Raw genomic sequence first — 11,046 nt, 5'->3', positions numbered from 1 at the left:
TGGCAAGTATATTGGATGCTAGACTTAACTTTCCCACAAAATAAATAAATAATAGATTCCTTGTGAGCAGTAATGGGAACTAATGTGTACCCTTACCACCAAAGAGGCAGAGCTATTGGAGAAAGTAATTCAAAGAGCTTTCCCTATATGAGATATGGGGGTATATTCCCTCATAACCATCTTACTCATGGGCTTACAAATTATTTAAGCATTGGTGTATAAAAATGTCTTTCATGAACTTAATTTCTGTATTCTGAGGCCCATAGGCACCCACCTCCAACACTCTTTATTTGCATACGCTGAACAGACGGGGTTAACTCTATGACTGCTGAATATTGCATAGGGCAGCAAAGTTGATCTTTTCTACTTGGGCCCACCAGAAAGGAAAACACTCCCATACTGAAGGGAGCAGACTCATCCCAAAAGTCATTCCTCAACCTCATCTTGTTGAGGAAACACAAATAAACACAGCTTGAGAGATCAAAGACCAGAAACCCCTATTGGCTCCAGGGAAAGTCAAGTCAATAGTCTAGCAGGGGGAGGAATTGCTTCACTCACACTTAAACCTCCAACCCCAGGCAGGGGAGGGAAGGGTGTGCTCATGTGACTTGTGCTGAAATAGGGAAGGAAGGGGAATTTGAGATGGGACTGGGAGTCCGAGCGAGAGATATAGGGAAGAAAAGGAAGTGAGCAGGCACAGACACTGGCAGCCATCAGGAGTTCAAGTCTTTTTGACAGCAGGAGGCTGGAAGAAAGGACAGAAGTGGTTCTGGCTGTGATGGAGCTCTTACTGGGCCTACTGCTCCTGCGCCACCTACTGGTGGTCACCTATGGTAAGGTAGCAAAAGGGGGCCTGGCTGCCACTGCTGGCACAGGCAAAAAGCTGGGGGTTGGGGAGAGGCGGGATTGAACGCCTACTGAGGAAAGCCTACTCCTGCTGACTAGGTGAGTGTTCTCAGCCAATGCTCCCGGCTTTCTCAGCTTTTGGCAGAAGGAAGGGAGGAGGTTGAAGTCTATTGAAGAAGCTAGGAGATAATTTTGGGTAGAAATTGGAAAGGATTCTCTCTCGGAAAACATCCACATGATTTTCTAGTACCTGTCATATCTCAGGGGCATTAAAAATGTGCCCAATGCCACCCAAATCCCTCCCCAATCTGTTGCCCTTCATCTTAAATTCTACCACTATACCTTTACCCCTATGCTACTAGGTTTTGATCCTCGTTAAGGTATACAACCCCCAAAAGAAGTAATGTTGTCAGGAGCTAGATGAGACCTTAGAAGTAACCTAGATCCACATTTCACTGTTATGAACAGGTGTTCAGAATATTTGTTCACATTCTTGCAGTGACTGAGAATTCACTACTTGTCCAGACCATCTAAAAAGGCAGCTTCAACTGTTAGAAAGTTCTTCCTTGTGTTGAACTAAATCAAATTCCCTGTGGCTTCCATCCAAAAACCCCAGCCCTGTTTCTTGGAGACACAGATAATATATCTTCTCTCTCTATGCTGTGACAGCTCTTTAGAGTCCTGAGGACAGAAACCATGTCCCTTTGATTCATCTCTTCTCCAAGCTAAACAGCCTTAGCTCCTTCAACTGTTCTTCACAGAACTTGGTTTCTTACCACTTCCTGGGTTATCTCACTTCCCTGTGGACATAGCCCAGTTTGTCTGGGCTATTTGTGGGGGCTTAATGCTGGACACATACCCCAAAGGAGGATTGACTATCCCATAGTAGCATTATTTTGTGGGGTCTTACTCCATCCTCATTTATACCCCTGAAAATTGAAATAGCCTTTTTAGGAAACTGAGCCTGATAATAGCTAAGTGAAATCCAGGATAGGGTAAAAGATTCTTTGATTCACCCCTGTTTATTCCATATCCTTAGAGGGAGAGACTAGATGAGTGTTAACTTGGTGCGCTTTGTGTGGTTAGAAAGAACCCAACTTTCCATAACTGACTCAGATTAAACCACCTTGTCCTGGGGCTCTGTGACCCATTAAATTCTAGAACCTCAAAGTTAGAAAAGAGACACTGAGTTAAGTCACCCAAGAAGGAAAATAATTTGCTCCAGGGCACAGAGCATTAGCAGCAGAGTTAATGTTCCTAAAAATTACCGTTCTTTCTACAACTACAATATTTTCACTATCTAACATGTTTTAGAGTGCACCACTCTACCTTCTCCAAATCTGTTGATTTGAGCTGGGAATTAAAGAGGCAGGACTGGAGCTCAGAGGAACATTTTGTAAATGTTAAATTTAAATCACTTGTGTATGTGTGTGTGTGCATGTTCCCTCCACAGCCTGTGAGGGTCCTTTAGACCTGGAAGCAGGTCTTCCATTTGCATGGAGGGTCTTACACCACAGACCTGAGACTGTGGACAAACTCAATGGCCAATAATGCTTTCTGTCTCCCTTCATCTCAGTATCCCCAACAAATCTATATAGTTAGATCAGCTTGGCTGGCCTTAGAAGATCCTGTCAGCTGGACAGATCTGTAAGACTGTGGCTTAACTTCTAAAAAGCCTCTAGATCTAAGACATATGTTGAAATAATCACAATAAAAATAAGTCCTAATATTTGCATTTTATAAAAACTATAAACATTTTATAAATACCTATTATCTTAGCTAATCCTCTTTTGAGGAAGCATCCCAAGAGGGGGAGAGAGGCCAAACACAGAGGTGCAGGGTCATTGGAAGATCTCACCATCTTTGTTTAATGATGGAAGAAGGAAAATTCAAGATGGGACCCATAATGGATCTCATAAAAGGGGCCACATACCCCAAACTAGGCCTTTTCTTGATTTAGTATCATCACACAGACCACAGAACTTTGATTTTCAAAGTCCAGGTCCCAGGACCAGAGTGGGCCTCAGTAATATGCGTCCTTTCTCAAGCCAAAACTTTTTTCAACAAAGCCCTTTGAGTCCATGCTCAGCCCTTTTCTTTCTTCTGAGGGGATGCAATATTTGCAGGAAATTCAATCCTTCCATGAGGGAGGAGAGCTAAGCTCTGAAGTTCTGGGAAACGTTTCTCAGGAAGCAGCTGGCAGATGGGGGAATTACTTTTCAGGAAGTCAGGAGGATATTATCTAGCCCTAGGATAACACCCATTAAACCATGTCAAATAGGCCCAGATAAGGGGTTGCTGGTTTCTGTTGTGGCTGGTGGATTAATCAGTTAAAAAAGTAAAAAGGCAGTGTAGGAGCTGAAAGACTTCATTCTAGGCCTCCAGGCCAAGCTTTGCTCCTGCTCTCTGTGTGACTTTGAGTAAGCAACTTTCTCTCTCTGGGCCTCAGCTTGTCCACATGTACCGTGAGAGAGTGTGACTAAGTGGTTTCTAAAAGCCCTTTGAGCTATGCCATACTGGAAGTCTCCAAATTCTCTCCTGCCTGATACTTCAAACCCTGTTGTACCAAGTACCTCACCATTTGGTGGTCTGCATAGATCCATAATGGGCAGAGCATCCCCCTAAGAGTTGGGACTTTCCTGAAATAGATTTTCCTCTACCCAATCTTCCAGGAAAGTCAGGAGTATTGTTTAATTTGGCCAACATTTCACATTGGCTGCCAAGCCAGTCCTGTCGCTAAAGTGTCCTCTCTGGTTTCCTTATAACCCACGGATGACCTATTACCTACCCATAACTTGGTAGGTCCCAGCAGAATGGAAAGGCAAACTCCTTACTTTCTCATGTATTAACTTCTCCTTCAGGTCATTATTAAAGCAGACAATGATCCAATCTAATGAATCTGTCCACCGTGGGTAAGACGTATTGAGGATTTCTAGGATAAGAAGAATCAATACAAATATGTGAAGTTTCTCTTGAGGCATGGGACAGGACTAGCATTTATCCCACACCTACTGAATGCCAGCCACTATGCTAGGTGCTTTCACACTTATGAGCTCATTTTATCATCATAATAACACTCCATGGAAGGTTTACTATTACCTCTATTTTGCTGATAATGACCTAAAACTCAGTCAGGCTTAGCAATTTACCCAAGGTCACACAGAGAGATATATGGTAAGGCAGACCTTAAACTTAGATTGGTGTTACTCTTCTTACTACATCATGCAGTCCTTCACTGTCCTCCTGATCTCACTAGGTGCAGTGCTCCTACTCAGTGTTTCTCTAGGCTCTTTGTGCACCAGAGGAAGAGTTGGAAAGTAAAAACCTATGCTATTGAAGTTACCTTCATTTTGGAGGTCAGGGTACATGAGGAATGGTACATTGTCCTCTTTCTTGTGATACCCTGTGCCTACCATACACTGTCTCTTCATGCTACTGATGAAACAGGAAGAATAAGAGGAGAGCAGAACAAGAAGAAAAAGGAGGAGTAATAGGAGCAAGATGGAATAATGGGTGAAAGGAATAAAGGAGAAGGGAAGAAAAAGAGTAAAAGGAGGAAAATATGCCATTCTTGGATGTCTTGTTACTAACTACGCCCCACCCTCCTATTCTGGGATGGAGAAGTGAAGCCTGACCCACTTCTAGAAGTGAGACTGGGAAATTGGGACTGACTGCCCATATTTTTGACAGACCAGAGTGAGCTATGTGAGAATCTCCAGCAAGTTTCCAGAGAGAGTAATGCATGACAGGCCTTGCAGCCCCCCTGTGTCAAAGGGAAAACATATATATTCACAGACAGGCATTTTTGGCTGCTCCAGCTGTCCTCACAGCAAAATGCTGTTTTGTTGCCCTAGAAGGAAGGGAAGTATGAGAATACTTTTCAGAGTTGGAGAAGGATATTTGGGAGGGCTGGAGAAAGATTAAACTGAAAGGGTCAAATGGTTTTCAAGGGGCTTAAGGCTGGTATGCTTGTGCTTACAGGTGAGCAAAAATATATATGGGCATGTGTGCTCATGACGATGATAAGCTGTATCTGCATGCATATGGAGGCAGGAACTGTCAATAGCACAGTGAAACCCACTACCTGGTGAAAGCTCACCACCAGCTAGAACATGTAATTATTTAATTTATGCTTTCATTAAGTCTATTAGCACTGAACCATCTAAGATTGGAAGAGACCTTAAAGAATAATTCTGTTCAAGACCTAAACAAAGCTCAGAACTTGCCCTAGACAGCTTAGTCCATCATGGACAGCTCTGATTAATTACAAAATTCATTTTTAGGGAAAACCAAAATCTGCCTGTATTGTGCTCCCATTTGTGGATCTGAGTTTTTCTCTCTGCCCAGTTTGAAACTCTCCAGAGAGAATGTGGTGGACCTAGCAACATGGACCCATGTTTATTTATTATTGTTTATTCAAGGCTTTTATCTTGGCCAAAATATGCTGGTTATGTACTAGAGTCCCAGGTGAGGGCACAGGCCAAAGGCTAAACTTTAGTAACCTCATTGATAGAAGCCCTGGTACTTGGCAATACATTATGGGAGCTAGCCCCCACCCCAACTTCCATCTGCTTGACTGAAGCCTGGGAATACTAGGCTATATAAAAAGTTTTTATTCAGCAATAGCTTACACTTTGAAACAACCTCTCTTGAGAGAGATATAAAGACATATCTAAATACAATCTCTCACTCCTGACCCCAGTTAAATAAAACACAAAATCCTCAAGATATTAGCTTATGGATGGAAACTGCTGATGGAAGGTGGTGGCTCTCTCAACACCCACAAATTTCCCCCCTTAGTTTCCTTTCCCAGCAAGCCAAGAATTAATCACCCTTTGGTCCTACCATCATTCCTACCACAGCCAGTTCTAGGATTATACTCAGAACTTTTTCCCCTCCAGACCTTTTCATCTCCATTCCTCCTCAGGATGAAATTTTCCAATGTACCTTTGCTGAGAACTCAGAGAAACCAATAGGGAAATAAACAAAGAAAGGATAGAAATCAGAAGAAAAAAGTCAAGCTTACAAATTACAGGTTTAACACTTAACAATAACTAAAGATTTTGTTAAACAGGAATGCATCTCACACAAGTTTCCACCCTCAAATTTGTCCTTTGTCTGCCTCTTTCCTCCCTTCCAGAAAAGAGCTTTAGTCTAAGGACCCAATCTGAGCCTTTCTGAAGGAGCAATGGGGAATTAGTGGGGCAGATAGCCCTTTCTTTCTGAGCCTTGAAGCCACCACATTTCTCCAGGTACATAATTACATACAGTAAAATAGCCCAGACCCAACTGCTCAGCATTTGCTTCCACACTTCTTTTGCAAAATGTTGAAAGATGTATCTTTCATGGATTTACAGAATGTTAGAGTTTGTAGAATCGTTAGAGATCATTCCATTCAGATTCTCTACATTATATACAAAGAAAATGGGTCCTCCATGGTGAAAGGTGACTTACCCAGGGTCACCTCACAGCAAGGCAGTGACAGGGAAAGGACTTGAAACTCACAAGAGCTAAACAACCTTAAGGGCTTTCCTTCTAAGGACTGGTTCTGATTGATGGGAGGGCTGGCAGAGAACAAAAGGGCATGGGAAATCTGAAACTATGAGTTAAGGCTGTGTTTCTCAAAAGCCTCTCTGCCATTGCCATCTTAGTACCCAGGTGGGTGTGCCATCTGTGTCTGCTTCCTTCTTCTGTTCCCCCTCTTCAGGCCATCCCATCCTGAAAGTGCCTGAGAGTGTGACAGGGCCTTGGAAAGGGGATGTAAATATTCCCTGCACCTATGGTCCTCTGCAAGGCTATACACAAGTCTTGGTAAAGTGGCTGGTAGAACGTGGCTCAGACCCAGTCACCATCTTTTTACGTGACGCTTCTGGAGACCATATCCAGCAAGCAAAGTACCGGGGCCGCCTGCATGTAAACGACAAGGTTCCAGGAGATGTGTCCCTCCAACTGAATACCCTGGAGATGGATGACCGGAGCCACTACACATGTGAAGTCACTTGGCAGACCCCTAATGGCAAGCAAGTCGTGAGAGATAAGATCATTGAACTCCGTGTCCAGAAACGTGAGTCACTGTGGGTGTTAGGAAAGTACTGGTAAGCAAAAACCTGAGAGAGGACTGTAATCCTAGAAAACCCTGAGAAACCCAGAGACCTCTGTTTACATTTACATAGTCTCTCTTCAGTTATATGTGCTAATCAGAGGAAGTGGACAGGCAGAGCATCCTCAGTGATATCACTCTCGTGGCAGAATTTAATAAATGTTAGGAAGGCTTTCTGGCCTTCAAATCTCTACCCCTTCAAGTGTCCCAGAAATTCCTGCATCGATAGCCTGATTGCTTCCTTGGACTCTGAGTCTTAAAATCCATAAAAATGAGTATATCTGATCAGGATATTGGAGAGTGGATAGATGCTGGCAGAGAAACTCTGGGAAAAGGAATGCATGGATTAGTCAAGATAAGCTTAACTGGCTTGACAATTTTACAGAGTTCTGACCCCTGGTAATCCCAAACTGCATATAATCCAAAAACTCTACTTGAGCAAAACAACAACAACAAAGCCTGTTTGTTGTTGTTGTTGTTTTTAGTCAGTTGATTGTTTTAACTCCAGATAACCCAAATCCCCAGATAATCCAAAATGGTACCTAATCTTCCAAAAAGAAGTTCTTTTTATTTAAGTTGTCCTATTCCCTTTTTCCTCCCCATGTCAGGAGTCCCTTTTAGTTCCCTTTGCAGATATATTCATACCCCTAGACTCAGCAGGGATGACTCAGCTTTGTGTTCCCATACCCTTGTAACTTCTCAGAGCCTCCTCTCTTGTCTTCCCTTTGCAGTTTCTGTTTCCAAGCCCACAGTGACGACTGGCAGTGGCTATGGCTTCATGGTACCCCAGGGAATGAGAATTAGCCTTCAATGCCAGGCTCGGGGTTCTCCTCCCATCAGTTATGTTTGGTACAAGGAACAGACTAACAACCAAGAACCCATCAAAGTAGGAGTCTTGAGTACCTTACTCTTCAAGCCTGCAGTGGTGACAGACTCAGGCTCCTATTTCTGTACTGCCAAGGGCCGGTTAGGCTCTGAGCAGCACAGTGACACTGTGAAGTTTGTGGTCAAAGGTGAGCAATTCTCTTTCCTGGTGAGCATTTCAATGGACTACCTTGTTCCAGAGATACGTCAGTATATGTCTTTATTCCAGAGAAGAGAAGTTGGGGCAGGGTGGGAAGGGAGTCCTGGGTTGTTCAATCACAAAGAAAAAATTCTGCACTGGGGACAATAGGGGTGGAGACAATGCCTGTCATGTTGTAGGTTAAGTAGATGAAAATGGTAAAGGGAAAAGTGACATTTACTGGTACATTTATTTGCCAGATACAATGCACAAGAAGTCGGCACATGTCTTCTCATTGAATCCCACAAATATCTCATGAGATACCCTTATTTTACAGAAGAGAAAACTAAAAGTCAGGAAGGGAAACCTACTTGTCCAGGGGCTCAGAGCTTGGAAGTTCAAGGCTGTATTTGTACTCAGATTTCATGCTCTTTCCACTATGTCTGATTGCCTCTCATGGTGGAACCTATACCAGCTCCTGGGCACCCTTCGGGATACTTTTTGTTTGTTTCTTTTTGTTGTGCTTTGTTTGGTGTGTTTTTTGTTGTTATTTTTTTGGTTGATTTTGTTTGGTTTTGCTTTATGAAATAAAGCCCAGATCTCTGCATAGTTTCTTTAAATCCCCCCCCTCTTTTTTCCTAAAGCCAAATGCAAGTTCTGGTTGAAGTCTCGATGAAGATTGACTATGCTTAATCAAGGTCAGATTATTTATTAAAGAATTATTTGGGAATACTACAAACTGTTTACATAAAGATTGTAGGCTGGGATTTAAGTGATCAGCTCAGCAGTGATATGTCCAAATGAGTCTTGTTACCTTTCAAGAAATCTCCTTGGAAGGAAAGATACTTATTTCAATAAGGTTTCTATTTCCAAAAACATGTTGAGTACTAACTGCCTTTAGGAGATTATCCTCAGAGCCACCTGAAAATTATTATCCTCTGAGGCCAACTCTGTATAACAAAAGTGAACAAACTGTCTCCTTCCACTTGGGTTAGGAGACTGATGTTGGTTTGAGACTCCTGTTTCGCCTGCAAGGATTTGTTTCCCAAAATTGAATTGTAATGAGGATGTGTGTGCTGTAGGATTTGGTCTGTTAGTTTAGGTGGGAATAAGGGCAGTCTCATTCTGAGAGAATTATATGGACACTGGCCCAGTTCTCTGAGAGTCGATAATCTGGTCAAGCAGAGAGAGCAAGACATGGCCAGAAAGTTCAAGAATGTGTACTTCGTAAAGGGACAAGTTGAACATTCTCACCTTTCTGAGTTTGTTTCTAGTCCATCTGGGGAGGATCTTGCTCACAACTAATCAGCCTGTCTATTCCTTATCTAGTCCATGTTCACAGGTCACAGAGCTGTTAGGCAGTGCTCACAATTGAGCTCTCTGACAGATAAGGAAATTGAGGCTCAGAGAAGTTACACCCTTCCCTGTTCTCTAAGCCAAGCTACTATCTCTTGGCTTCCTCTACCTGCCTCTTTTGCACCTCAACCTGGTCCCATGAGTCTGGTCACTTGTTTCATCTCTGTCCTACATAGCTCTCAGCTCCTCATCCATCCCCTCACCCTCTGTGATGTTCCTTAATTCTGGAAAAAGCAGAGATGCATTGATGCCACTTTAGTTTCATGCTCTGTGACATCAACTGCCTGTCCCCATGCTGTATGCCAATCAATTTGCTCATCTATGTTCCATTCCTTATAACAGCTATTCAGAATACTTTCTGCCTTATCTCATGTCCCCAGCCCTGCTCCCAGAAGATGAGGTCACCTTCTCCTTCTTTGAGAAGACCCAGACCCCTGCCCTCAGATGTGAATTCTATCAACCACCCTCTCTACTTTGACATTTCCCTGCCTATTCTCTCTTGGCTCAGAGTAAGATGTGTCTTTCTTCTCTCCACAGTAAACCTTCTACCTCAGCTCTTTACCTCAACTACTCCAACTCCCTGCTTCACCCATTATCCTCTACATAAGCCTAAAATGTATGTATGTACGTGTGTGTGTATGTATGTATGTATAATATATGTATAACGTAAGCCTAATATACATATATATGTAAATAACATACATATATATGTTATTTTAAAAAATGTTTTCGGGCTTCCCTGGTGGCACAGTGGTTGAGAGTCTGCCTGACGATGCAGGGGACACGGGTTCGTGCCCCGGTCCGGGAAGATCCCACATGCTGCGGAGCGGCTGGGCCTGTGAGCCATGGCTGCTGAGCCTGCGCTTCCGGAGCCTGTGCTCCGCAATGGGAGAGGCCACAACAGTGAGAGGCCCGCGTTCCACAAAAAAATTAAAAATAATAAAAAATAAACGTTTTCTTCATCTGCCACACCACCTCTCTCCTATGGCCACTACCAACCTACTAAAAACGGTAGTTTTCACTGGCTGTCTCTCCCTATTTAGCACAACATAACTTTGTAAACTAGAGTCATCACTTCCAAATCTCCAAAACCCAAGATATCTTTATTCACATCTTTGCTCCTTTGTCATAAATTAATTGTCCATATAAGTGTGAGTTTATTTATGGGCTCTCAATTTTGTTCCATTGATCTGTGTGTCTGTCTTTGTGCCAGCAACATACTCTTGATTACTACAGCTTTGTAGTATAGTTTGGAATCAGGGACTGTGATGCCTCCAGCTTTGTTCTTCCTCAAGATTGTTTTAGGTTATTCTGCATTTTTTGTGGTTCCACACAAATTTTAGAATTATTTGTTTTAGTTCTGGGAAATATGCCATTGGAATTGGGACAAGGATTGCATCAAATCTGTAGATTGTTTTGGATAGTATAGACATTTTAGCAATACTACTTCTTCCAATCAATAAAAATGCGATATCTCTCCAATTATTTATGTCTTCAATTTCTTTCATCAGTGTCTTACAGTTTTCAGTGTACAGGTCTTTCACCATCTTGGTTAAATTTTTTCCTAAGTATTTTACATTTTTGATACAACTATAAATTGGATTATTTTCTTCATTTGTCTTTCTGATAGTTCATTATTAGTATGTAGAAATGCCACAAATTTCTGTATATTGATTTTGTGTCCTGTTATTTTACTGAATTCATTTATTAGTTTTAAAAGACTTTTGGTGGTCTTTAGGTT

General features: G+C 42.4%; 1 protein-coding gene across 1 annotated transcript in view; it reads left to right on the top strand.

Annotated features, from left to right (window-relative positions):
• Positions 1–725: 725 nt before the first annotated feature.
• VSIG4 (V-set and immunoglobulin domain containing 4) overlaps positions 726–11,046 on the top strand; it is a 29,961-nt gene continuing 19,640 nt past the window's right edge. Inside the window, exons 1-3 of the mRNA XM_082681588.1 lie at positions 726–833; positions 6,554–6,910; positions 7,678–7,959. Of these exons, the coding sequence (XP_082537714.1) occupies positions 779–833; positions 6,554–6,910; positions 7,678–7,959 (694 nt within the window). The 5' untranslated portion in view covers positions 726–778. The remainder of the gene's footprint in view (positions 834–6,553; positions 6,911–7,677; positions 7,960–11,046) is intronic.

Source organism: Grampus griseus, assembly GCF_964374135.1.
Source record: "Grampus griseus genome assembly, chromosome: X".
In the NCBI taxonomy this organism is placed as follows: domain Eukaryota; kingdom Metazoa; phylum Chordata; class Mammalia; order Artiodactyla; family Delphinidae; genus Grampus; species Grampus griseus.
Note: the sequence above shows the minus strand (reverse complement) of the source record. Positions and strands in the feature narration are given on the sequence as shown.